We start from the raw sequence: 27,836 nt of genomic DNA, 5'->3' as shown, positions 1-27,836 counted from the left end.
ACCTTAGTCCATCTCCCAGCCAGACCTTCTCCAAAACTGCCTCCCGGTCCTTGGAGAGGCCTCAACTTGGTTGTGGTGACACCTAGTGACCAGCCTGAGAAACTTCAAGAGGTGAGGAGGAAGGAAGGGTAGGCCTGCATCTCACAGAGGGGCTGTCAGGGAGGCTGGCCCCGCAAGCTCCAGTTTTCACACCCTTTAGCACTCTTAAGAGAAAAGGGTTTCAAGGCTTCCCGGTTCACAGGTAGGAAGCTAAGCAGGTTGTAAGAACACTGTGGAAGGCCACAGTGAGGGAGGGACTCACACCGCCCACCTCTGCCACCGATCCCCATTGGTAACTGCACACATCTGCACACATGTGTCTGCAAACACCTGGGATCTGTCCTCCCTACAGTACGTGAAAAGTCCTGCTTCCCGGAAGCAGCTTTCTGGGGTCCCCATGACCAGGCAAGCCAAGGCACAGCTGGGGTGCTGAGCTCTCTAGAAAGCAAGCCCTTCCCCCGCCTCAACCAGCACGACAGGAGCCAACCATCCGTACTCAGCAGGCAGTGATCACTGAGGGGGCAGATCAACCCCCAAAGGACCCAGGGGCTGTCCTTTTGAGGCTCTGGTGGGGAGGCACTGAGTCCTTTAGAGAGAGCAGAGTGCTTCACAGGCACAAGGGATGAGCCAGTCTTCTCACCCAGTCGGGACCCAAGACCCTGAGAGGCCCAGAGGGAAAATCCCTCACCTCCTGTATGAGGGAGGTGAGTGTGGAGTGTCTCTGAAGGGACCATAGAAGCTGCCGAGTGGGGACCAGGAATGAGAAGTGAGTGAGCATTAGTGGCCCCTGGAGACCTGGGGCAAGTGGCCCTACCTCTCATGAGTGACAGCATCTGGAGCTGTGGTTTTCCAAGCACTCAGCCACCAAGAAGTTCCGTTAAGGAGGTCTGCAAGAGGAGGTCTGGGTGGGCGAAGTTACACAGGCGCTGTTCTTCCCAACAGTGACTCATGGTCTCACGGGAGTCTGGGAGTCTAGGCAGCAATTGCCAGGGCCCCTCTAAATCTAGATTTGTCTATAGTCTAAAGGGCTATAGGTGAGAACAACTTTCCCACACACACATCTTTTCTGTGACAGCTTGGGTCGTGGGACAGTAGACTTGACCCACACTCCATGGACAGATACTGTTATACTTGTTAGGGAATGCTTCTGCCTCAGGAGGGCGTGTGGTACCCCAGCTTACATCCCTCTAAGGTTGCCCTGGGGAGTTGACAAGATGACATATCTGTAGGTTGGCCCAAAATATGACTCCCCCAGGCAGGCACCCCATGGGTTCCATCACCCTCTCCCTTCCCCAGATCAGCCCTATACTCCCTTCACCTGGCTTCCCTGGGGCTCTTTCCAAGTCCACAAGCTACGCTTCCTTTTCCCTGAGAGGCTGGGGCAGTTCTGAGCTGTGGAAGCCCCCTAAGGCCCCAGCCTCTTTCTTGGCACTTTTACTTTCTGTTGAGGAAGCAAAGGGAGAGCAAATCCTTCCTTCCAGGTTGGAGGGGGCTGGGGCAGGGGGTGGAGCAAGGCCATTGTTCGCCTCTGTGTTTGAGGGACAAGAACTGAGAAAGTGATGTTATTGATGAAGTTGCTATAGCAATGACCCTTGGGAGGCACATATTCCAACTCTCACTGGGACAAAGGTGCCAGACCTGTGTGGAGGGAGCGTGACATGCACACGGTCTGGCAGGCAGGGCATCTCTACACATGGGACCATCTCCTGGCCTATGGAAAAGAGTCCCTAGTGGGAAGGCACCATGGGGCCTCGCAAAGGATCCAGGGAAGGCAACGGAAAGAGGCACTGGGCCAGATGTGGCCAGACACATCTTCCACCACACTGACCCATTTCCACGGGTGGTTTTAAAGCAGGTGTGCCCCTTCTCAGACTTGAGCCACTGCAGTATAGTGGGGGCTTCGGTCCATGCATCCCATCTTCCAGAGAACTCCAGGACAGTGGTTCTCAAGCTTTCTGATACTGCAACCCTTTGACACATTTCCTCACGATGTGGTGACCTTCGATCCTACAATTGTTTTGTTGCTACTTTGTAACCATAATTTTGCTACTGTTATAAATCGTAATGTAAATATCTGATAGGCAGGATATCTGATATACAACCCCCAAAGGGGTCACAACCCACAGGTTGAGAGCCACTGCTCTAGGAAGAGGCTATAAAAGACACCCCAAATAAGACTCCGCCCTCCCAACTGCTTCTTCATCCCTCTCAGGGTTCTGTTGACAGCTTTCACCTGCTTCCTGGCTTGAAACCCTGTCTCTCTAAAGATTTTATTTTATATATATACACACATATATATGTATATATATGTATATGTATGTATATATATGTATATGTAGATATGTGTATGTGTTTATGTATATGTATGTATATTGTATGTATATGTGTATATGTATATATGTATATGTGTATATGTGTATATGTATATGTGTATGTGTATGTGTATGTATATATGGTGAGTATACTGTAGCCGTCTTCAGACACACCAGAAGAGGGCACAGGATCCCATGTGAGCCACCATGTGGTTGCTGGGAATTGAACTCAGGACCTCTGGAAGAGCAGTCAGCGCTCTAAACCACTGAGCCATCTCTCCAGCCCAACCCTGTCCCTCTAAAGCATGCAGAGGCCCCCCTGACACGTGCACTTCACCCCTCTGGTCACAGCCTTCCATGGCTTCCTCTTGACCAGGTCGAGGTCCAAGGACAGCTTTGTAGTCACTTGTCCCCCCTTGGAAGCAAGACCCGCGGCCTTCTAATTCTGCCCAGCAGGTGAGGCTGAGGCTCAGACATGAGGTGAGTTTCCCATAGCATGTGCTTGTTCCCTTTGGACTTGGCAATCGATGTGGCAGCTAAGGGCCTTGTCTCCCCATTGCACCCCGCCCGGCCTAGCACTAAGGAGACACTCAGCCCACATTTGCAGAGCATAATTGGATTTGGATGGGTCAGATCAGATTAGCTTCGAGCTGGCAGGCAGCCTGGGCTGGCAGGCACCAGGCATGTGAAAACTAGGATTTCCAGGAAGGACTGAAATTCTTTCAACTTCCCTGTAGCGGGAAACAAGCAGGCTTTCTCTGAACTTGCCATATGTGACTCCCATGCCTACACCTAGGAAGGTGTGTCCGAAAGCTTGTGATTTGCAGCCCTCTCAGGAGCAGACATGGTCCAGGTAGAGATCTGCAGGAGGACAGAGAAGCAAGGTCTACAGTCCTGAGTCACAGAAGCTATGCTAGGCCACCCCAGCCAGGCCCTGGGCCTAGGGCTGAGTATGCATGGGCTCAGAATGAGTAGCTACAGCCTGCGCTTGAGAGGTACATAGGTTGGTGGGATAACCGTCTACAGCCAACGTTGTCAGAGCAGCCAGACAGGGGTCACAGAGGCTGGGGAGCGGCTTCCAATCTGGAGTCCAAACCACCACGTTCATGAGACAGGAGTGGCTGGTACCTAGTACATTGCGTGCCTGTTGCAAATTCATGCCTCTTAGGCCTGCATTCTCCTCGATTTAGAAAATATAGGTTTTTGGTGAAAATCATTATGTTTGCGGGCGGCGAGTTTTAAGGTGTAACTTTTAAATACAACCTAGATTATAACTGTACGGTTTAGTACTGGAGCCTGAGATATGAGACTAGGCTCAGGAGCCTTGGCTGGGCCTCAAGGTGACAGTGGGGGACAGAGGCCTTCACACATGTGTGCTAGCTCATGCATGTGCACACATACAGACACACACACAAACACACATGCACGCATCATGCGCACACCAGTTTTGGGGCAGACTGAGAGGAAACTTCTGACTGCACCCTTGAGACCAGCTCTATGGCTCCCTGGTCCCTTCCTGAAACCACACTGCTGACCTTCGGCTGCAGCCATCACAGTGGTTTTTAGACTGCTACCCCAGAGTCTCTCCAGGGTGTGACCCCTTGGCTCATGACTGGGCACTCGAAAGGAAAGACTTGATGATGACGGACCCTCAGAGGAAAAGGCATGGCAGTTTCTAAAGTGTGGCACTCTGTGCTCCAGGGTTCAGGGATACATCAGCTCCCTGGGGACAAATCCATGGCTGCCTGGTGACGTGTGGGGCTTCTCAGAAGTTGCAATGCTTTGACTAGAAATGGAAATTCAATCTCCCTTTCTTCACCTCAGACAAGCTGAGCTAAACAGAGCATATGGGCTCTTCCCTACCTGGAAAGATAAACCAGGTATGTTGGGGCATTGATCAGGGCTAGCTCAGGGCAGCTCTGCAAAATCACTGTGGCCTGGAGCTTAACCTGGGGGGTCAAGAGGCTGTATGGAATTGATGGACTCAGGGGTAGCCTTAGGAAGTCATTTGTGGAAGACGGGAGGAAGGAACCAAGAAAGAGAATCTAGGGGATTCCGAGCGCGGTATAGGATTGTGATGTACCTGGGGAAGATGTACCTGGGGACAGGGGACCAACGGTCGGGTCACAGCTGAACCACAAGAGCACCCACATTAGCAAGGAGTAAGGCTGTGAGCTGCCCGTTGACAGTTCCCATCATGAGTCAAGGAGGCTGCTTGGCAGGCAGGGTATCCCAGGAAACCAAAAGTGTTTGGGTGGCCAAGGAAGTTCCTATCCTGAAGCCACCTCTGAATCTAGCTAGCACCGGTCAGGGAGTTCCCTCTCAGATGGGCAGGAGCAGGCCAGGGTCTGCAGAGGTACTTGGCCTGTTGAATGCCAGCCAAGCACTGAGCATCTTCCTGGTTGTGGCTTTGGTAGGTGTTTATACCTGGTCCTTCAGGATGAGGGTATCGGTATCATGCGTGTTTACAGGTGAGGCTCGGAGACTAGAAGGCACACACACGGCTTATGGGGAAGCCAAACTAACGTCTACACCCGCTTTAGCCCACAGGGGCCTTCTAACAAAGCTGCAGCCAGGGTTGGCCCATATTGGCTCAAGAGCAACCCTGGTTAGTGGTGACCAGCTGAGGTGTGTTTGCCCAGAAATAGGCGGTAGCCACAGGTCACCTCCCTCCCGGTGACTACTGAACAGGGGCCATCGCGTCCCTGTCACTGCATTCAGGCTTGGGTGCTGTTGGGAACTGAGGAGAGGAAAGGGGCCAGTGTTGCTTCCATGGGTACATTGGGTGCTTTGCCTGTCCGTCGTGGGTCAGTGGGCGATCCTTTCTCTGCACTGGTATAGCAGCTTGGCTTGAACCGATGAGCAAATCAGAGGGAGAGAGAAGAAAGAGTGTGATATAAACAGGCATTGAACAAAATGCAGCCGTAGTTCACTTCCATCTGTGAATTAACTTTAGACTGCCTCTTTTTCCCCTTACCTTTTTTCACGGCACTTGGAAAGAACCCATGGCAGTTGCCAGCATGCTAGTCAAAGCACTCTACTGCTAAGCCACACCTCCAGCCCAAGACTCTTTTGGTCTACAGTACAACTGCCAGACACTTGTCCTTTGAAATATGTCTGAGTTCCTAATGGCCCATGTACAGCCCACAGGGTCACGATTACACTCTCTTCCCCTCGTACAAGGATCCAGTGTGGTCTCTGAGGAAGAGAGGTTACCACCTCACGGGTTTCCTCTCTCCCAGACAGCTTCACTCACCACGTTCTTTCAGCTGGAGGTGACATCAGGTTCCAGAGCCCATGTGTAGCACACAGTGGCTTTCTGCTCTTTGATCTCCCTGTGTCCTCTTGAAGGGCTTGTGACCTCTCACTTGACCCTTGACCTCATAAATTCTGGAAACCCCTCACAAATCACCAAGAAGATTAAACATCAACTGGGGTCATCGTAAGGAGGTTCAAGCCACTCCAGGCAGACAGGGGGGAAATAGAGTGTACTTAGTGGATACAGAGGTAGCATGGAGTCATTGGCATCTGAGGAGAGAGGCCAAATGGTCCCAACTGAATGTTACACACCTAACCCTACAATCTGATGTCAGGCGGGAGCTCTGCCTATGGGCTCAGAGAGGTCATTTAGCCTGTACCATATGGGACCTGGGCACTGTGGCAGAATGCACCTGTGGCTGAGTGATTGTGCACACACACTCGCACACACGCACACGCACACATGCACACACGCACACACGCACACACACACGCACATATGCATTTGAGTGCTGCCTGCAGTAGCTGACCCAACACACCCACCATTGCACTGGGGCACTACACGTCACCTCTCCACAGCCTGAGGCTTTCTCTCGTCTGCTTTCGCTGGTCTCCAACCTCTGTCTTGTCTGTCTCTCTTCTCAGAGGGTATGAACTGCATGAACAAAGACCATGGCTGTGCCCACATCTGCCGGGAGACGCCCAAAGGTGGGGTAGCCTGTGACTGCAGGCCCGGCTTTGACCTTGCCCAAAACCAGAAGGACTGCACACGTAGGTAGACGGAGGCAAATGGGTCAGATACTCCCACTTGTCTCCTACCATTGCTTTGTAGTGGTGGGTGCTGGGCATTGGTCAGGGAGGGATCTCAGCACCCTGGGGTAGAGGTTGGGGTCTGCTGAGGGGCTTGGGGAAGCTGGAGGAATGGGTTATGACCTCCCAGTTTGGAGTTTTCTATTCTTGGTATGACACCATCAACACGGCCCAGGCACTGGCTTGGACCATGTATAGAGCCCTGAGGTCAAACTCTCCTGTGGGGGAAGAGGGCCATGGCTCAGAATCTTTAAAGCCCCACTTTGTCTATCAGCCTGAAAAGCCTTAGGTGACAGAAGAGTATAAAGAAGTAAAGGAGAGGGCTGGAGAGATGGCTCAGTGGTTAAGAGCACCGACTGCTCTTCCAGAGGTCCTGAGTTCAAATCCCAGCAACCACATGGTGGCTCACAACCATCTGTAATGGGATCCGATGCCCTCTTCTGGTGTGTCTGAGGACAGTTACAGTGTACTTATATATAATAAATGAATAAAAAAAAAAAAAGAAGTGAAGGAGAGTGGATGACGGGGTGGATGAGAGGAAGTGGACCCAGTGCTGACAGTTTTCCAGGTAAAAAGGTCAGAACCCAAGAAGTTCAAGAAGAACCCTTGCCTGGGTTCTTTCCATTCCCAGCACCGCATAAGCCAGGCATGGTAGTGCATACCTGTAACTCCAGCACTTGGGAGGTAGAGACAGGAAGGGAATCCAAAGTCACCCTCAGCTATCTAAAGAGTTTGACACCAGCCTGTGCTACATGAGACCCTGTCTCAAACACAATACATATGTACATGCATGCATACATACATACACACATACACACCTACATATACATACATATATATATACATACACACACATATACACACATACATACACACATACAAACACATGTATGCATGCATACATACATACACACATACATACACATATACACACATACACACACATATACACATACACATATACACATAAATACATATACATACACATATACACACATACATGCACACACACATGCACATATACACACACATATATATACACATATATACACACACATATACACACACATACATGCATGCATGCATACATACATACATACATACACACATACAAAGCAGAAATCAGGGACCTCCGCAGGGCTGAGCACAACCATGAGCCCCATAGCTGAAGAAAGCAGCAGGCCAGAGGGACCGTTTCAAGGCCTGCTTGCCTGCCTGGAGGAGACCTGTCCTGGGACTCAACATAGTACAGCCTCTTTTTATTGGGGGTTTTATGGGATAGGGTTTCACTGTATCCCAGAACTTGCGACGTAGACCAGGCTGGCCAGGCAGAGATCCATCTGCTTCTGCCTAAAGAGTGCCAGGATTAAAGGCGTGCTCCACCACGCCCATCCCTATGCAACCTCTTACCATGAGCATCCAGCGCTTGAGTAGGAATGGAATTAGGAAAGGAAACAGGAGCTTAAGACCTCCAGAGGCTTCCAGAGCATCAGATGCAACGCACCCTGCCAACAGCTTAGTGGGAAGGCCTTGGGCTGCAGGCTCAGCTCACTGGCCATGGGGATACCTCAGCGGAACCAGGTTTCATGAGCCTCATGCTTGGATACAGAAACAGGCCAGAGGAGGCTCTTCTGACTCTTGAGGATGTGCTCCTGGCCTCCTGGGCTTCAGCTTCTGAGCTGACTGACGCTGCCGCCATAAAGACCACAGCTTTCCCTTATTCCTCCAGTCTGGGTAGGAGACAGCTGGACCACCATCCCCAGCCACTGTGACTCTCTCAGCTCACCTTCCACAAACAGTTGCCAAGGCCCTGGGGACCCATGAGCGCCTGCTGTTCTCCCTGTCCCCTGGGGCTCATGCTCCATCCTCCCATGCTACCTATGCAGCTCCCAAAATGAAGTCACTTCCATCTCCAGCGTTTCATGAACTTTTCCTTCAGAGATGTGAACGAGTGCCTGCTCACCCTAGATAATGATAGACAGGAGTATGATTCCGCCCAAGTCCAGCTTGAGGAGCCAATGAGTTTAGTGGGCTTATTTACAAAGCATGGGTGACCTCAAAGCAGCCACACAGCCAGAAGGTCTCGTGTCAGCATGGATGATGGCTTCCCCAAAGCCACAGACAGGAGCCCCGCCCCCAACCTCCACCCCTCAGCCCTGCACAGTCTATGCACTCTATCACCACCTCAGACCGCATGCGGCTGGGGCAGAATCGCAAACATCTGTTCTGATGAAGAAGATAATTGCTCTGGTACTTCAAGGATAACATCTGCCTACGGTCAGGATATGGGCCAGCCTTTCTCATTACGCCCAGCTCTTTCCCAAGGAACAGCAAAGACATGCACGTTGGCTGTCACCAAGGCAGAACAAAGATGGCCTGGACCCTGGCCTGTCCCCACAGATGGAGACTTCCAGCTTCAAAGGAAACACACGCTACCTGACCACTCTCAGAGCAGATGGAGCTGACAATGGCTCTCCTGGTCCTCGTGCTAAGTGAGGGCAAAGGCAGGCACAGGCCCCAGACCACACAGCCTCTAAAGACTTGCTCCATGCCAACACTAGAAAGAGGGCGCTAGTGAGCTCACTGGACCAGTTTGCCCCTTTAATCTATCTGAGACAAATGCCCCACAAGAAGGCTTACCCAAAAGGCTCCTCTGGGTATCTGGCTTGGCTGGAAAGACTGGGGAGAATCCAGAGTCTATGGAAAGCGAAGACCTCTACCCTAGTCATCACAGGGTCAGAAAAGGTCTAAGCCCAGCCTAGAACATGTACTGGGCCATGGGTTCCCAAGCCCCCACCCTTCCTGATTAGGTATAGAAAGCCTAATTTTAAGGAATTGGGACAAGCCCTATGGCTTCCCTGGAAGATGGGACCCAGGGGGTCTGGTTTTGGTCCCTTCTGAGTGTGAGGCGTGGTTAAAGATGACTTGGGAAAAACAAAACAAAACTGGGTGGTGGTGGTGTGGTGGTACATATCTTTAATCCCAGTACTCAGAAGGCAGAGGCAGGTGGATCTCAGTGAGTTTGAGGCCAGCCTGGTCTACAGAGCAAGTTCCAGAAAAGCCAGGTGTACACAGTGAAACACTGTCTTGAAAAAAATAACACTGTCTTGGAAGAGCAAATCCCCAGATCCCATGTAAATCTAGATACATAGCACTGTGTGCTTGCTGTCCCAGTGTTTCTGTAGTGAGATGAGAGGAGGAGACAGGAGAGTGCCTGGGAGCCCACAGGTCAGCTAGCATGATATACAGTGGTAAACAAGAAGAGACCCTTCCTCAAACAAGGCAGATGATGATGACCAACACACAGGACCCGGGAGACCTGCGTGAGCCCCGAGCTCACTTGTATTTCAAGAACCTTGGACTCTAGAGTTGGTCAGGAGCCCAGGCTGGACCCAGAAAGCTCTAGACTAGTAGAGAAAGACTAGGGCTCCATACCCCAACCCTTAACCCTCCAGAGTCTAGGGTCCTTTTCTTATCCCTTGGTCTTCCCAGAGCCCAGCATGCAGAGCCAGAGAAGAACTGTCTGTGGTACTCTGGATGCCTTGTTCCAAGATCCCCCTGTGACCACTCTGAAGAGAATTCTCAGTTAAAAACAAAACAAAACAAAACCCCAAAGCATAATGACCATCCTAAGATTGTCCCATCCCCTGAGACCTAAGCATGTTCCGCTCCTGAGCCCTGGGCTTTTGTTCTCATGAGGGAACACTGTGCTGGGGAAACTCAGGGCCTGTCACCACCATTCCTAAGTGTAGAAAGGACAGACTTCATGGAGGAGATCCTGTGGGCCATCTAACTTCCATGGAAGTGGGGTCAAGAGGAGGACACCACCGAAAGGCTCTGGCTGCTGAAGACTGTGTTGAGAGGCCAGATAGATATCCTGTCCAGCCATTTTTATTCTGTCTCTACCTGCTATAGAGACATCATTTGTCCAAGGTTCAGGGGCCAATGGCTCTTGGGACAAGTGAGCCCAGAGGGTCATGATAATCCCTTCCTAAGGAGAAACATGTGCGAAACGTGACTGCAGAGGTCCATTCTGCCATGTGTGGAAGCCATGATGTCACCTCCAGTGACTTCTCCCCTTACAGCCATCTGAATGGACCTACTTAGTAGGCACGACTAATGAAGCTCTCAGATCTGGAATTCGATGCTCCTCTAATCAGGCCTGGCCTCAGACTAACTTCATAAGTGGATAATGCATGCAGACAGAGAATAGACATCCACTCAAGGTCTCTATGAGACATGATGTCCTGGCACTTAGGTGGCAGCCATCTTGGCCACCTCGAGTAATAAAGAGTCTCCAAGAGCCCCTGGGAGAGATCTGACTTAGATCCTTGTCCTCATCTGGTGGTCTCTCCTCCCCCTGCCCCAGACAGTGGCAGTCTTCATTTAAATAAACTTGAACTTATCATTTCCCTACTTCAGACTGGCTCCTGGCTCGGTCCCTTTTCCATGGGTGCAGGCTGCCAGGGAGCATCTGGGATGAAGGGCCCTAGGTTGTCCGGCTACAGACATCACCAACCACATAATGTAGGTCGTTCCCAGCATACACCCCAGATGACATAAATTTGCTTAAGTTCTGCCTCTCTGGGCATTGCTGAGTTCCAGGGTCAGGGCTGTGAGGAAGAGTGGATAGATAGTAAGAACTACAAAAATGAATATCACTGTGAACCATGGCTGTCTTCTCCCCTACAACTGACCCTGTATGTCCCCAATGTTAACAGGCATTTGCCCCAACGGGACCAATGTGGTTAAAGTGTCTTGCATGTGCATCTAGCCTCTCTCTTTCTCCCATGTGAGGCCCCGAGTCTACTCCTCATTCACCTCCAGATACTAGCATTCATTCCTACCTGACACCCTGAAGGGCCTCAGGGACAGAGATGAGTCTCCACTACCATCTGTCTTCGAAATGCCGTTCCCTCGCCACCTCAGACTTCTACTTCCTTACCCCCACCCTGCCCCCCCCCAAAAAATGACCAGTGCCTGTAAACTAACAATTTCTGTTGTTGTTCTGTTTATACACACGTGTGTACACTTTGGGACTAACTAGTAACCTGTAACTATGGAAACGGAGGCTGTCAGCACAGCTGCAGGACACGGACACGGGCCCCATGTGTGGCTGCCACCAGAAGTCGCCCACACGCCGATGGTCGGACGTGCATCGGTAAGTAGGCACTGTAACCTAGTACCACGTTGTGCCACACTGCCCCCCGCAGGTGCCTTGTGTGGCCCCCCAATCCTGGAGGAAACAAAGGGGAGACAAGAAGAAGAAGCACCCACAAGGCCAATGGGTGTGGCAGGCATCCCAAGGGCAGCTTCTATGAGGATTTACCTCCGGTCTCTTGGTCCCATGGGACCAGTTCCCTAGGGACATCTAGGTTGGGTCTCCCTATTGTCTGCAGCAGGACGCTTCAGCTGGGGCGGGGGAGTATCATCTGTCCCTGATGCACTGGAATTTTCTGGTGTGGAAGAGCCTTGGCAGCCACAATGACTCTGCGCGGCACTTGTAGGTCTGGGTGCTGCAGGCTGCCAGGTGGAAACTGAGTTCCCCAGCCCATGGCTCACCGTGAGGGTGGGGCGTGCACCCTGCGCGGGGCGTGTGCGCTTGGGACTGCTTCTCGTTCTGAGCTGGCCGGCTCTCCCTTGGACTTCCTCGCCCTCCCGAAGCCCCTCTCCTCAGCAGCTCCTGTCCTCTTACCTGCTTGCTCCCTGGAGTCCTGAGTGAGACCCAGCCATTTCCTTCTTCCAGGCCCACGTCCCCAAGGGCAGCTTGAACATTCGTGGTTATTTTGTGCAATAGTTACTAATATGTTTTTTCCCTCTTTTCGAAAATAATAATAGCGAGATTAAAAAAAAAAAACTAAGAGAAAAAGAATTTAGACCTTGGAGTCAAAGGTCTGCTCGTTAGGACCCAAGATGAGCAGTGGGAGTCATGCTTGGTTCTTCTTTGCTATGGCCCCATTTCTTATGATCAACCTGAGGGGTGTTTCTTGAGGGGCTTTTGAGTGACAGAAAGGTGTTGGCTGAACCCATGTATGTATCCGTGTCCCCAAAGCTGCTGTCTTATCCCTCCCCCTGTCGCTGCTCCTTGGTGTCTTGGAAAGCCGGGTGCTAGTCTGGGAAGGGGGTCCTAGGCTATCCCTTCTGTGGTTGGGGCTATCCTGCTGCCTGTGGTGGCTCTCCCTTCCTCTGTGTGGTCTCTTCTCTCAGACAGCCATTCTTGATTTCGTTTTACCTCATTCCTGCTGCTTCTCTCGTGATGGTCCCTGATTGCCTGTCTTGTCTGACAACTTGACATTCATTAGTCATTTCTCAGAGCCAAAAAGCCAAAACCATACCAACCAATCAAAAAAAAAAAAAAAGATTAAAAACCAAACCAGGTCTCAGACCAGTGTCTCTATTGCAGCCTGATCCCATCTAGAACCTCCTGTCCTCTGACCTCTCTCTCTCTCTCTCATCACTGTCTTGCCCAGAGCTCCCTTGAGCCACTCCGGTCTCCCCTCTGTCTCGTCTGTCCCATTCTCCCATGTCCAGTCGAGCCTGCCCTGCAGCGGCTGGACCAGCACAGACAGCTGCTGGGGAGATGAACTCCAGCCTGGGTCTAACCCTTCTTGCCTGTGTCTTCCTCACTCACCCTGTCTCATCTTATTTTTGGTGCATGTGACAGTCCCTGCTTGGATCTCTTTCCCCAAGCTCACACTTCCTGTCCGTCCCCTCTTGTTAGAAACCATCCACCACCCAACCCCCACCCAGCTCCAGCCACTGTGGTTTCAACTCCTGGCCAGGATGAGAAACCTCCTGTCCCGCTTTGCTCCCTGTCACCAGGCCCAGTAAAGCATCTTGGGACAGCTTTGTACTCAGTGGCTGGGGGTTCCCTGGCCGGCCTGGGCCGTTTCCCTCCCGCATGCTCCTAAAAAATGACGGATCCTTCTCTGCAGCCCTTGTCAAGCACTTGAATGTTTAGCTCTGGTCCTCTAGACAAGCAGGCAACCAGTGCTGCCCAGATCCCTGGATTTTCTGTCTGTCCAGTGGGCTCCAGCGTTCCGTGTGTATGTATGTGTGTGTCTCTCTGTGAGTTTTGTCCTTAACTTTGCATGAGTGGCAGCATCCTTGTAACAGGGCATCTGCTGTCGCAGGTATATCCATCACCAGACCTCGCAAACCTGTCCCCTTGTCCTGTGCTTCTGTGTCGTACGTGCTAGAGCCACAGGGACCTGTAACCGCTTCTCTCTGTGAGCCTATGGCATGCTGTCTGCATCCGTGTCCTCCACACGGGCTTCCTGCTCTGACCCCAGCCGCCCACCCCGCCCGTCTGCACACGGGCCCTGTGTGCCCGCTGTGTCCAGGTCTGTGTCGTGGCCACCTTCCTCGTCTGCATGCAATCCCTCCCACCCTTGCTGCCTCTCTGCTTTGCCCTGAGCACACCCGCCTGGAAGTTCCTGGGATTAGCCCTTGGCGAGGGCACCGCGCTGACCCGGCATGCTGTGTTGGCTTTGTGTGCACCACGCCAAGAGGCTGACTGTCTTGGGCCGCGGGAAGTGGGCTCTCATTAACCACTGGCTCCGTGTTTGTCCCTTACTTGTGTTCTAGAGAAGGATGAGGCTGCAATTGAGCGCTCTCAGTTCAATGCCACGTCAGTAGCTGATGTGGACAAGCGTGTGAAACGGCGGCTCCTCATGGGTAACACTTTTCTTCCACTTCCTTTGTTCTCCCTGCCCTTTTGGGTGTGTGGGTAAGTGTGAATGAATGCTGGCCTGGGGGGGTCCCGGCATGCGGTCACGTGTGACACGCCAGCCTCGGGGAGTATGAGAACCTGGGCACTGATGCGTGAGTGTACAGATAGATGCTGGCGGGGAGGTGTGCTGCTGTGTGAGCCCGTACATGTGCTAGCATGTGGGTGAGCACGAGGATGTGTGTCTGTGTGTGAGGTGTGGGGTCTCCGTGTGTTATATGTGAAGGCGGGGAGGCCCCAACGCAGATGGGAACTCGTTGTTTTCCTTTGTAAAACCGTTTGCCCTCCATCGAACACGCTGATTTCTTTGTTCGCATATTGTAGCAAAGAACCCAGCACCCATGTCTAGTGGCCTGAGAGCATAAACCACCTCTGCTCCCGTAGAAACCAACGCAAATGTTAGGCTTCAGGGGTGCCACACTGAGACTTGGTGGCCACTGGGACCCGGGTGGGAGGGGTTCTGTGCAGCATGGAACTCTGGCCTTGCTCTCAGGTGACCTGCTGCTCAGTCTGCTGCCAGCTCAGCCTGAGGAGAAAGGGATGGGAAAAAACCCACTCTTAGTACAGGGTCCCACCTCGCATTCCCTCCTTCCCCCGCCCATCAGTGGGTCCCTGTTCCAAGTGGCTGGCCTAGAGGCAATGCCAGCTGCCTGTGCCTCCTGGGCCTCACAGCTACAGCCTCCAGGGTTGTCCCAACCTGCTCGGTGGCACTGTGAGCCTCGGATAAACTTTTCCAGCTGTAAGGTTGGGTAGGAGAGTCTTTATTTCTCAGAGAAGGAAACTGAGTCTCCCTGGCTTGCCCCAGGTCACTCATTACCCTACACAGCTAAGGGCCTTAGGGGCTGTGGCCATGCGGGTCCTGGAGGTCAGAGCATGAAAGTCTTAGCGAGGTCACCTCATTTTGTAACACTAGTGTGGAGGCCCCAGCTGGAAAGTGTATGAACTCTCAGAACTTCTCTCTGAAAGAGGCCCCTGTGAGAGAGTTGGGTGCTCTAGGACTTCAGACCCCTCAGTGAGGCAGGACAGCACTCAGGGCATTAATTGTGCTAAATAGACACAGATCTGGAGAATAGCAGAGGTGAGCATCCTGTTTTGTTTCTTGTCAGAGCATACTTGGGCATCGGATTCATAGACAGGCCACGTGTGGACAGACAGACAGACAGGGAGAGAGGGAGGGGAGTTAGAACTGAGTCAAGCTGATGGTGTCGGCCTCAGAGAGGGAATGCCTTGGGAGAGTCTGAGGCTGGAGGTGGCTTGGGCCCCTGAGATCACGAGACAGGAGGGAGGGAGGACAGGCCAAGGAGAAGCACCTGGCAGCGGGAGAGGAAAATGAGGGACAGGAAATTCCGTGATAGGCCAAGGCCCGGGCCACCTGGCTCCTTGGGTTGTGTACTGACCCCTGTACTAACCAGCTTCCACCAGAGGACAAGGTGAAAGTGTGATAAGGCAGGCCAGGATACTTGGGGTTCACCAGAGTGAAGACCACATGTCCTGTTGTCATAAAACCTCCAAGATGACCCTGGGTTTCAGCCCGGAGTTATTATGGATGGGTTTTATTTGAGGAGTGGGGAAAGCATGATTGAGACCACATCTCCCACTCTAACTGATAGAACCAGGAACTTTCCAAGAGAGACTCTGTTGCCCTGACCACAGAGGCCATATTCCTTAGATGCCTATGAGTCAGTTATCACCCTCATGGTTGTGAGCCGGAACCAAATCGCATGTACACACACACACACACACACACACACACACACACACATATCCAGAGGATGTGACCCATAGAGGGACGTGTCAGTCTCTAAGCCCCCCAGCTCCCTCTTGGGACTTGCTACTCTTTGCCCAAGCTGCGTTATTTTGATTACAAGGCTCCCGGTTTAGAGGTTAGACGTGACCCAGCCTGGGCTCAATCCTGCAGCAGCACTCGTGTTATGGTGCAGGTGGCTTTGCAGGCTCAGAGCCCCGTTCCTGTCAGCACCAGACAGGACAGGAAAGGCTAACCGACCCTGGTGATAACATTACAGAAGGACGGTACAATGGTTTCTCAGGACAAAGATGGCTCCATCCCTGGCGGGACAACAGAGTATTACCCCATTGGCTGAGAGAAAACTCCAATGAAGCCATCCTTATCCTTCTTGGGGTGGGGCGAGAACCCTCCAGAGAGCAGGGAGGTGTAGAATTCATTCAGACCAAACCATCTAAGGAGGCCTCCCAGCACAGGGCCCCTAACACAATCCTGTCAGCATCAGCCTTCGTGTCTTATGGGTTATAACTGGTCCGGCCAAGGCTGAGGACCCTCTGCTAAGGCACAGCCCACAGTGGTTCTCTCTCATTGATCCAGCCCAGGGCTCCCAGTCTTCCTGTCCATAGCAGAAGCTCCCAAGCCAGACCTGCTCATGTGAGACCCTACTGAGCAGTGTGAACTGTGCCTCCGCTCAGTCCTTGCAGTGGGACCCCCCTTCCCTGACAGCCTAGCGTCTTCAGTCCCTCTGCCAAATCTCCCTTCCTCCACAGTGCTGCTTCCTTGGATCCCCACAACCCCAAAGGCATCTGTCCCAAATCACACCTGCAGGCCCCAAGTTCTGAGAAGGGAGGCGAGCACAGCTAGGGTGGGCTCCTGCAGGGACCAAATCCAAAGCCAGTCATCAGTCACAGAGCAACCCAAAGCTCTGTTAGCAGGCGTGCAGGCTCTAGTCTGTTCTCCCAAAGGCACCAAGGAGCAGAGCCTACAGCCAGCCAGCCGGGGCTCTACAGGAGCCCTCGGGAGAGCAGGAAGCCTGTGGCCAGGGCTGTGACTCCAGCTTTGTACTCCACCCAGGCTTCACTGAGGTGGCACTGACATGGTTGATAAGGACAGAGAGAGGAGCTGCACTACCCTAGCCGACTCTGCACCTCTCTTACCCAACCCTCTCAAGCACACATTTCCCTGCTTCCTCTTGGAGTCTGTCCGGGAATGGATGCTGGATACTTATGCGCGTCAGAGTAAATAGGACACTGCCTAGTCTGAGAGGGGGTGTCTTAGGTTTACAGGGTAGGAGTCCTGCCCCCCAAATCCTTCCCTGTCCCTCTGTACCTGAAAGGCCCTCTTCATAAATGTTCCCCCTGATGGTCAGAGTTTCAATCCAGCCCAGTGTCCATGAGCCATCAGCAGCAGGCATTGCATAGGCAAGGCCCAGACCTGGAAGAGAGGTGATGATTTTGGCCTTGGAGCCAACCTACAAGGCCCCTGGGAGCCACATCTGCCAGGGTTGTATCTTAGCTCTCTGGGAGACATCTTTGCACTGGCACTTGCACATTGCATACCCACTAGAGCTGTCAGGAAGACAATATAAGCCCACATGGGAAAAGCGGCTAGCATGGGGCAGCTTTTGCCAGCTGTTGGCATAGGTGGCCCGGAATGCAAGCCCAAGAGTGGGGGCAGCTGTGAGTTTGGTAGGTGAGTGGGCAGGGTGAAGCCAGCACTGGCTCTGCCTGTCCTCCCCCAGTCCTGTCTCCCAGTGTCTGTCTCTGCCCTTCCACTCTCCCACTTCCCCCACCAAGGCCTCTAGTGCCTGACCAAGCAGCTAATGGGGGTGAGGGTAGCTTCATTCGTGGCTGGGAGGTGTCCTGCTGGGAGGAGCTTCCTGGTGCAGCCTTCTCCAGCAGAGTCTGAGGTGGGCGTCTCTTCGTCTCTCGCACTTACCCAACCAGCCTCAGAGGAGCTGGAGGTCAAAGAGTGTGGTAGGCAGGACAGCACCCCAAGGTCTGCTGCATTGTGAAAGGTCCAGGAAGAGGTAGGGGGCTAGAGAACTGTGGGGTAGGGAAACTAAAGGTGACAATGGCTTATACTAAGGGGGTCCACACTGCCACACTGTCTCAAGCCTCATGAGTCTAGGCTTTGGACTCTCACTCGCATCTCCCTACAAGTTGCCCACTCCCTGCTGGCAATTACATACCACAGTCCTACTCCCCACGCCTCGTTTTCCCAGCCCACACTCCACTTATCTGGATGGGCATTGTCCCTCTGGGTGTACCCTCTTCCTGTCCTGGGCTCCCTGCCTCAGTGGGTCACCCATCACTGCCCAGTGCCATACTTAGGATGATTCTTTCTGGTAAGGCTACCTCCAGCTCTCATGTCCTATTCATACTTCCACTGGGCCTCAGTACAGCTCTGTGTCACCTGTGTGCCCCTTCTGTGCTCACAGGACCCAACTGCCCACAGAACTCCAGAAACTGGGCAAAATCGAAAAGGATCAGGTGACCAAGTTACACCCACCTTCTAGACTGATCCCACGTGTGTCTAGTCACTTCCCTCCCTGAGTTCAGTCAGCTTACGTCTGGGGCTGATGGGAGTTAATGGCTATTTGGCTCTCGAACCGTAGAATGGGTAGAGGTGGGCAATCCTGCCGGGGTTACCAAAGAAAAGAGGAACGGTACCTCTGGCTGCCCCCAGATAAAGAAACTAAGACTTGAAAGACAGGAGCTATACAAAGCCACAGAAGCAGCACTTCTGGGCCTGGAGACCAAGCCTGGCTAGAGGACTCTACTGTCTAGCAGCCGGCTGAGGGATAGCATAACTGTGAGGTGAGCCTCACAGGCGGAAGGCAACCCTGATGTGGGCCCTCCTCTCCCATGACTCATGTTCTATCTGTCATAGTTGGGCCCAGGCACCTTTGACCCTCTGATGCTTCTTGATCTCAGCCCTCTCAGGGTATACCCTCTTCCTGCCTGGGCCTGTGGCTGCGTCTCACGACCCTGCCACACTACCTGTCTCTAGAGACCCAGCCTCCTCCCTGTCTCTCACCCCACTAGTACTTAGCTGGGGACACAGCCATCCTCCCTGGCACAATCCTTACCGCTTTCCTCAGCTCCTTGCCCTCTGGGATTTGACCTGTGTACCCCCCAAACCTTCCTATATGTGACCTCAGAGCCCTGTACCACTAACTACACTGCCCGTGCCTGACTCCTGATGTTTCTGCTAACCAAGCCCCAGTCTTGCCAGCACTCAAGTGGCCGTGTATATCTCCGTGCCACAAATGGAAGGTTCGAGAAAACAGCGTGACCCTCTTCCACCCCGATCCAGACCGGTCTTCACCAGAGTAGAAAGAGACAAACCCATGACGTTCTTTCCTCCCAGCCTACCTTCCTAGGAAAGACCCGACCTGTTCCCTCACCTCCAGCTTGCCTTCTGAGTCTCTCTAGCCAAGTCCCCCTGAACTGAGCATGTGGGCCAGGGCAAGCAGACCGCCTCTCAGGTCTCTCTCAAGCAGGGTTCCGAGACTGCCATGGACAAAATGGCGGGAGTCAGAGGCGGGGGATAGGGAGAGAGTAGGGGAACGACTTCCGGTTCCTCCAAGATGGAGCTTGTTGATACGGATATATAACTGTTCTTATAGCATGGACCCCATGGTTAGACAGAAGTCCAACCTCGCAGCAGGGGCTCCTCCCTCCAGTTCATTCTGGCCCAGTTTCTGCCATACCTGGCCTCCATCGTGGCTTCCCAGACACCAGCCAGGGTCCATCTCCCGTCCTTGAGCTTTGGTTTCCCTTTCGCTTGGTTTAGGGTTGAAGCTGAGTTCCCAAGAGGATCCTGAAGGAGCCCTGTGTGCCATTTCTGGCTGTGTGTAGCCCGGAGCTGGTGCTCACATACAGGCCTCTCCTCAGTGTTCCCACTTTGCCAGGCCTGGGGACACCAGCAGGGAATCAATCCTGAGGCAGGTCCATGGTGAGGAGAGAGTGCCAGGGCTTGGCCTAACCTTGGCCAGCTGTTCCTGCCGAGCTGTGTAATTAAGTATCGGTTTACCAAAGATCGGCCAGGAACCCATAATCTAGACCCTTCCAAGAAAGCAATCTCCACCCCTAGGTTCTCACAGGCTGGGAGAAAAGGCATGCTGCCTCACATAGAGGCTCCCCTCAGACCCTGCATACTGACTGCTCTAGCCCAAGGGTCATTTTTTCTGGGGCAGCCATTGAAATCTGAACTGGGGCTTTGTTGAGCAGCCTCTTGGCTAATCACAGGTCCCTAGTGACACACACCGTCCCTGCAGCCGGACAGTGTGGCCCTGCGTGCTTGTGCGTGGGGCAGGAGAGGGCATGCTCAGTGGATATTAACAGCCGCCGATGGAGACTCAGCACAGGATCTGCCCGCTGCAGAGCACTGTGTCGTGCCTAGCCCAGAGGACAGCCCCACATAGACAAAGGGCGCAGACCCAGATATCCACCAACCATGTGACCTGGAAGAGTACAGACCCAGATGTTCACCAGCTGCGTGACCTGGCTGTGTTCTTCCCTGAGCCATGCACAGAACAGACATGACACTCCCACCACCCTCCCCCCTCCCAGGAGTGAACTTCCCCTCCTGTGAGCATCCTTCGTCTTCCCGGAACTCTGGACCTCACAGCAGGAAGGACAGGATGGGCTTGTATCTTAAAGCCCCTGTTCCTGCCTTCTGACTGAAGGAAAAGCCTCGGCCGTTACTTAGTATAGACAAGAAGCTGGTCCTTCTGCAGGCTTCGGTCTCTCTCCTGGGTTTTCTGTCCTCCAGCTCCTTCCAGGTCTCCTTCTGCAAACATGGATTTCCAAGTTGGATTCTGTTTTCCCAGCAACCATGCAAACATCCCAACCTCCTTAGGTGCAGCTCTTCTCTGGCGCTCCCAGAATCCCTAGAGTAGAGACCCCTCGGCGCTCCAGAAGATACTTCCTTTAACAGTAGTTTGTCTCCCTAAGGTCTGTAGGATGGTGCACAGCCAGGCCACTATCAGCAAAGGCCTCATTGGGCCTCAGCACCACCAGGCTGTGCTAAGAAGACAGAGTCCAGAGAGCACGAAGGCTGCCTCTGAGGCCTGCCAGACCCTCGGAGCAGCATGGGTGCGGGGCAGCCCTGGGTGGTACTAGCGTTGTGTGTAGGCAGTCTTCTCTCCTGCTTCCCCTGGGAACCTTGTCCTACACCTCTGAACCTCTCATTTTATTACACTTTCCCCTGCCCTGCCCCGACCCGGGCATTTGCCACTCCCTGCCGAGTGACAGGACAGAGCATGAGAGAGAGACCTCGCTCATTATGCCCAACACGGTGACTGATACAAACCTGCCACACAAGTCTAACGACAGATGGACTTGAGGTGCCCCCAGTGGAGACCTCGTGTAACAGCTACGTCAGGGAGAGGGAAGGGAGCTGGGGGAGGGTCAGTAGTCAGCTGAGGGGAGAGGGTCAGAGGTCAGTCGACAGGTAGATGGAGAGGGCCAGTGGCTGGCTCCTTCACAGCTGCTACAGCCAGTTGTAAGGCTAAAGGGCAGATGGACCCACCCTGACTGAGGCCCAAACAGATGTAACCAGAGCTTGCGGCAGCTCCCCGTCAGGGTCAGGTCTTCAAGGGATAGACCTGATGCTGGGTGCTGGGCCCACAGAAGAAACTCCCATCCCCACCCCACCCACACATACACCCCAGTCAGAGCCTCTTGGGAGGAGAAGACTACACTGTTGACAAGCCCTCAGGAAGGCCGGGTGCACACAAGTGGGAGCCAGTGTTCCAGAAAGAAGAGTCAGGTCTTTGACTAACAGCCTCCAGCTTGCAGAAGCAAGGTCTGGCACACTGGCCAATGGGTTGTCCCCAGCTCTCGTGCCAATCTGTCACAGAACTCTGCCCTACTGGGCGTGAACCCTGGGGCTGCTCTCCTTAGCCCAGCTTCAGCACTTCTCCTGGCCAGGACCGACACGGGATTGGACTTACTCCCCATGCCCTGGGTTACTCCTTAGGGGTAACCTCCCAAGCCCCCGCTTGCTTATTCTATCACTGAGCGGGAGCCACCCCCACCATGCTGGACCTGTGCTGATCACTGGATAGAAGGGTTAGCCAGGTATGGTTCCTCCTGAAGCCGTGTGGTGGATGAGGGGACAACCAACCAAATAATGTCATCTTGATGACTGGGCTTCAGAAAGCATAGGACTGTGGGCTTCTAAGCCCCAGTGACTTCATTTTTAACTAAAGGGGCCACCCAACAGAAGCCAGTAAGAAAAGCAAGGTGTTAGCCCTGTACCATCTCCACTGGGAAGCAGCTGGCTCCTGGGTAGGTCAGCTCATCTCTGTGGCCAAGACACTGTCTTAGTGGCCTCCAGGCTGCCCATTAGACTGTAGTCTCCCTGAGACCAGGGTTGGGTCCTGAGCACATCTGCCCAGCTCAGAGCCACTCAGAAAGGATTATTCAGTGACTCAGTAGTGGACAGTGAATGCCAGGCTCCACGTGCAGAAGGTCTGAAATGTGCCACCCAGAGTGAATTGGTCACAATTACAGACCAGCCTGTAGAGAACTCATACAGCTACCCTGGTGTATTCCAAAGCCATTCCAAAGCCACATGGTGAACACCGTCGTTGCCATGAGCAGATCAGGATGTCCATCCATGTGTAAAGGGTTTTCCATGCGTGCACAGCCCGTGGGTACATGGAGCCTGTCCTGACTGACTCCTCAGCTCAAGTTTAAGCCTCACTCGGATAAGACGGTTCTTCAGGGAACTTGCTGATCAATGGCAGTGCCAACCTGCAGAACCTGCACGAGGGGCTGCTCCCACACAGCTGGCCTTTGGTCCTTGCATCCCTCTGTTAGGGCCCTGCCACCATGGGTACACACCTCCACCTGTCTAGGGCCATCACCATGCTTCCTCACTAGGCCACCCTGGGGATCTATCACCAAGGCCCCAGTTCTGGATTAGTCTAGTGACCTCCACAGCCTGATGTGTCACGGCGCGGTGAGCATGCCAGCTCCCTTATGACCGTAGGACCCGGACACACAGGCTGCTTCTCTATGACCATAAAGTCACCAGGGCTGCCTGGAGATAGGCTTGGTGCTCTGCAGTCTCTCTCTGGAAATTCTCTGAATCATTCTTGAACGCAGGCCTCTCATTAGATCTTGCTGAGCCACGGCGAGACAGCCATTCTGACACAAGCAAACTCCTTCTCTGACCCTCGGTACTGTTCCCAAAAGTGTCAGGTTTTTGGACTGCTTTGAGCCCTTTTGAGGGTAACAGAGAAGAGGGCACCTTCTCAGATGAGTAGGGCTTTTCCTCTAGAAGGTGGTTCTCTTGCAGAAGGGGTGGGACAGCCAATGGTAGAGCCCAGTAGCTCTCACCTGGAGTCAGGACACAGAGAGATATGGAACTCTCCCATGATCATAAAAGAGCTTGCCTCTGACCCTTGAGAGAAACTCTCTTTCCCTTACACTCCAGTACCATAGTTCTGGTGGGCAGATGCAGGCTTTACCAGGTCCAACCTTAGCTCAGGAGCTGAGATGGAAACCAGAGGCCAAGGTGAGAAACCCCAAACCCTGGAATATTCTGCTATAGACTCCAACTGTCATCTCCCACCCATCGTAAGGACAGCAGTACCTTCTCTGAGACAGTAGTGGGCAAACATCAGATGTAGGTGGACTTCTAGTCTTGGGGGACAGAGAGGTAAGGCTGTATTTAAGGTCCTCTAAGACAGGAGCTGAGCAGTATACAGGCTGACAGTGCCTTCAGCAGCACCCAGGAGCTTCTAATTGGAAACTTTTAGAGACAGGATGTTCAGGCCCACCCTGCCAGCCTGTGCCCCTCAGGGGACCTCGGTGGGCTCTAAATGTGTTGCTTTGTGTGGTATCCCTCACTCGGAACAATATGGCTGAGGTGGAGAGGGCAGGAGTGATTCCTGGTGCTACAGGAGGATGGAGGGCCTATGGAGACCAGGCCCAGCACCAAACCGCTCAGGGAATGTTCTCCCAAAAGCACTTGGCTACTCAGGGTGAAACAGTGGTCTAGAGGAGGGACACTTTGGCTGTGACATCACAGGACAGTGACAGCATAGCCACAGTAAAAATAGAGATTGTAGTTGGGAGCTCTGAAGAAGTGGTTTGATCAAGTCCCCAGGAAGGTATGGTACAGGCTCCGCCCCAATGGGATGGATAGAAGAGCATTCCTGGGGCAGGGAGCTCCTTTGCTAGGGAGGATGCAGGGAATTGGGAGTTTCATCCAACCATGCGTGTGGCTGCACAGACCACAGGCAGGCCCCTGGAGCAGGTCTGCCAGAGGCAGGCTGAAGGATGCTAGCTAGGATCCTTGCCCAGCCAAGCAGACCCCAACAACCACTGCCACCAGGCTCCCCACTGAGGAAGTGAGGGCCGGGAACTGAGAAGGTAGAGAGGTGAAACATGGCAGGCAGAGGGAGGGTATGGCCTCTGGCGATCATTGTAATGAGATGCTGTAGGCTCTGGGGCTGGCAGCCAGGAACAGACGCAGAAGCCTTCCAGGTCACTGAGGACTTAGCCTTTGGCTGGGGCAATGCAAGAAGGGCTGATGGCCTGGCATGGGAGAGACTGTCTTGCAGTGGGTCTACAAGGATGGGTGACCACTGTGCCAGAGCCCAGCTCCCTCACTCAATCTCAGTTTACAAAATACACAGATGTGGTCAGCAGGTCCCCAAGGCCTCATGGGTTAAATCCCAAGCCCCATCAAAGGGAAAGGAGGACTCACAAACTGTCAGGTCTGGTTCCGGAGGACATAGTCCCTAATGCCTGAACCCCACCTTCACCACCAGAGAGGCTCGGGGCCCACCCAGCCCCAGCCGGCATTCCCTGCCCCTCCCCCACATTTCCCTGCCACTGAGCTATGATTACCCACACCTGGAAGACAGGTGGCCTTTCTGCCCCCTCTCCAGCGGGCTGCCCCGCATGAAAGGCTGGCAGGCTCTCTGATGGGGTGGGCGGCAGGATTCCCCCTCTTGTTTAACCCCAGGAAAGGAAACATTTGGTGAGCACCCTCCAGGTCAGCACCTGGGCCTTATGGCTTTTAAGTGGAGAGTGTATTTGATCTTCACCTTGCCCCTCCTCCGCGGGGTGGGGGGGGGGGAAGCTTGTCTTCCCAGAGAAGCTTCCCAGGTGTGGGGCTGCCTTATATCTCACCGTACTGCCCTAGCAGAAGCCTCTGTGAGAAGATAAGAGGGTACACATGGGCTACAAACCAGTTAGAACTGGCCCATGCTGGCACAGGGGCCCACCTGCCTGAGTATAAGGAAGGTCAGCCTTCATGGTGCCTGGAGTTCAGGGAAGTGCCTTGGAGAGACAGCCAGGATCATAAAGGAGGAGGAAACAGGCCTTGAACACAAAGCCCACTCACCGGAACCTCGCCTCCCCAGCTGGAGATGCTAGCCTGAAACTCAGGGAGGTCAGCCCAGTACATGTGCTCTCCGTGGCAACCACGGCTCTTCTGGAGGGTGATGGCTACTGCTGATGCTGGCCTTGAGAGAGAAGGGGCTGTCCCTGGGAACTGCCTAGCCTCCGCAGCAAATGACGCCCACCACTGTGTCCTTGTGTTTGAGTGCACATAGGATATTAAGCTTCCTTCCCTCTCCTGGCACCCCTACCCTGGGGCAGAGTTCAAAGGCAAGATGCCATGAGTCTGATGAACTTAGCAGTGTGGACTGCTGGTACCCAAGAGTCTCCCTTCATCCCTTCACTCGGGCTCATGGCCAAAGCCTTTGCAGAGGAGACGCGTGGCATTTAAAGAATTGCAAAAGAACCTTCAGGAAAAGCAGACGTGGCCGGCCGGGCACCCGGTGAAGCAAAGTGGAGGAGAGAAGGCAGCACAGGTTGTGAAGCTGGGCGCCTGGTGCTCTCCTCTCCACATTAAAGGCTGAGGAAAGACACTTCATGCAGGCGCTGTTTTCCCGGAGAAACAAGCCTGCCAGGTGCTCACGACGAAAACCAGGTGGCAAATGACCAGAGGTCTGGGAGAGCCGTGGTTGAGCCGACATGTCCTGGAGAGCCAGCTCTGCCAGTTCTCTGCAGGCCTGCAGAAGATCACTCTCACCCCACAGCAGCCTCAGTGACCTCCGTTTTGTCCCCAGCCACTCTGGCCCCTTTGAATGTTGCAGAAAGGGGGGGAAAGCACTAGACAGGCTTCAAGTAGACAAAAACCAGATGCTTTGGCAAATGGTTCAGCGGGAACAGATGTGTGGCTCAGAGCCTCCCTAGGGTGATGGACGGTGTGCAGCCCATTGGAACCCAGTCCGATGGCCAGGCTGGGAAGCCATTTCACACCAGGCTGGGCTTAAGAGCTCCCATGCCTTCTGGCCGTCACCAGCAGGATTGGGTGTCTGAATGCAAGCAGGGCAAAGATTTAAAACAGTGCTAAGTAGCTGCTAGGCTAGTCTCTTGGCGCTGACCCTAAAACAAAGCAAAACAACAATGACAAAAAAAAAAGAAAAATAACAAAGAAAAACAAAAAACAAAACCGGACCTCCCCACTGTAGGCAATAACCTTTACCCTAGCACAGCCCTAAGTCATTTGCAGGCATTTCCCTGTGAATGGTACAAGTCCGCCATTTTACAGATGGATAGCCCAAGGTTCAGCCAGGGTACCACAGATAAAACTTGAGCCCAGATTCCTGGGTTTCAGGATGGGGAAAGATGGCAGGCTAATTCCTGGGGAAACTGAGCATCTCTGTCTTTCCCCCTCCCCTCCCCAGAGACATGTGCGGTGAACAACGGAGGCTGTGACCGGACGTGTAAGGACACTGCCACCGGCGTGAGATGCAGCTGCCCAGTTGGATTCACACTACAGCCGGATGGAAAGACATGCAAAGGTCAGTACACGGCTGTGTTAGTGCAGCCTCACCTGGCCCCAGGCGGCCCATCTGGTCCTACAGCTGGGGCCGGGTAACCAGGCTGGAGGGCAGGTGAACGAAGGCAGCTGGCGTCCACAGGAGTGGCGATGTCAGGAATAGGAAGAGGCCCCAGCAGGGCACTGTGGTACACGGCGCACTACAGCACACCGGTAGCATCCTGGGTTTTGGTCAGGAAGGTTCCAACGCCATAGAATTTGTCTGTAGCTTAAAAGCCAACAAGAACCACAACAGAACATTCTGGGCCTGATTCAGCTTTAGGACTGGAGGTGTGGTGTGTGGCCCAACCCTTGGCCTTTTGTGGTAAGCCCTTCAGAGCTGGTGGGGACAGCTGGTGCACGGCGTGAATCATTGTGTGTCACGAGCACAAATGGGTGAGGGGTTCTCAACCAAAGGCAGAAAGACTTTGGCGTAGAAACTGGGGGATCTGGAGGTGAGGGTGCAGATGCCTGAGGTGGAAGGTAAAACTGCCCTTCCTGCAGCTGTGCAAGAGAGAAGACAGGGCGAAACTTCCCACTGTCTTCTCCATAGCCCATCAATGTCACAGAGAGCCAGCAGCCGTATGGGACCCCAGGCTAGAAGAGGGTAGATTCAGGCTTTGCTGCACCCTCTGAGACATAGGCTGACCCTGGACCAGAGGGCTGTACAGAGCTTCATTCCTGTGACCAGGGTGGTCAGGAATGGAGAAAGAGAGACCAGCTGCTCACATCTGGAAGCCAGAAAGGGCCTGGCCCATACGTGGTCTGAGAGGGCTCAGATGAGAGGAGCCATTGCCCTGCCCTGTGTCAGTAGCCCAAACCCTGTTCTGATCTGTACTCCATTTTTAGGGAGACTGGTGTGAAGGGGACAGTATATATAGCCTTAGGCCCCAGCCCCCGGTGACTCTTGGGTTTCCCATGGCTCTGCTTCAAGTGGTTGAACTCTTTAACCAGACTGGCCCTGCCCAGCCAAACCTCCTCCGTGAACACCAGTCATTCCTTGGGGTCCTCATTCCTTCATGACTTCTCATGTAACTGAGGTGCTCTGACTCCTGCTGGGGTCAGGGGCTGGGAAGAGGAGTGCATA

At 53.5% G+C, this 27,836-nt stretch overlaps 1 protein-coding gene across 1 annotated transcript in view; it reads left to right on the top strand.

Moving 5' to 3' along the window:
- Scube1 (signal peptide, CUB domain and EGF like domain containing 1) overlaps window positions 1–27,836 on the top strand; it is a 117,522-nt gene that overhangs the window by 59,578 nt on the left and 30,108 nt on the right. Inside the window, 6 exon segments of the mRNA XM_032918762.1 lie at window positions 6,255–6,380; window positions 11,467–11,505; window positions 11,508–11,553; window positions 11,555–11,580; window positions 14,007–14,096; window positions 26,616–26,732. Of these exon segments, the coding sequence (XP_032774653.1) occupies window positions 6,255–6,380; window positions 11,467–11,505; window positions 11,508–11,553; window positions 11,555–11,580; window positions 14,007–14,096; window positions 26,616–26,732 (444 nt within the window).

Source organism: Rattus rattus, chromosome 1 (genome assembly GCF_011064425.1).
Source record: "Rattus rattus isolate New Zealand chromosome 1, Rrattus_CSIRO_v1, whole genome shotgun sequence".
Taxonomy (NCBI): domain Eukaryota; kingdom Metazoa; phylum Chordata; class Mammalia; order Rodentia; family Muridae; genus Rattus; species Rattus rattus.
This window is presented reverse-complemented; position numbering and strand designations above follow the sequence as displayed.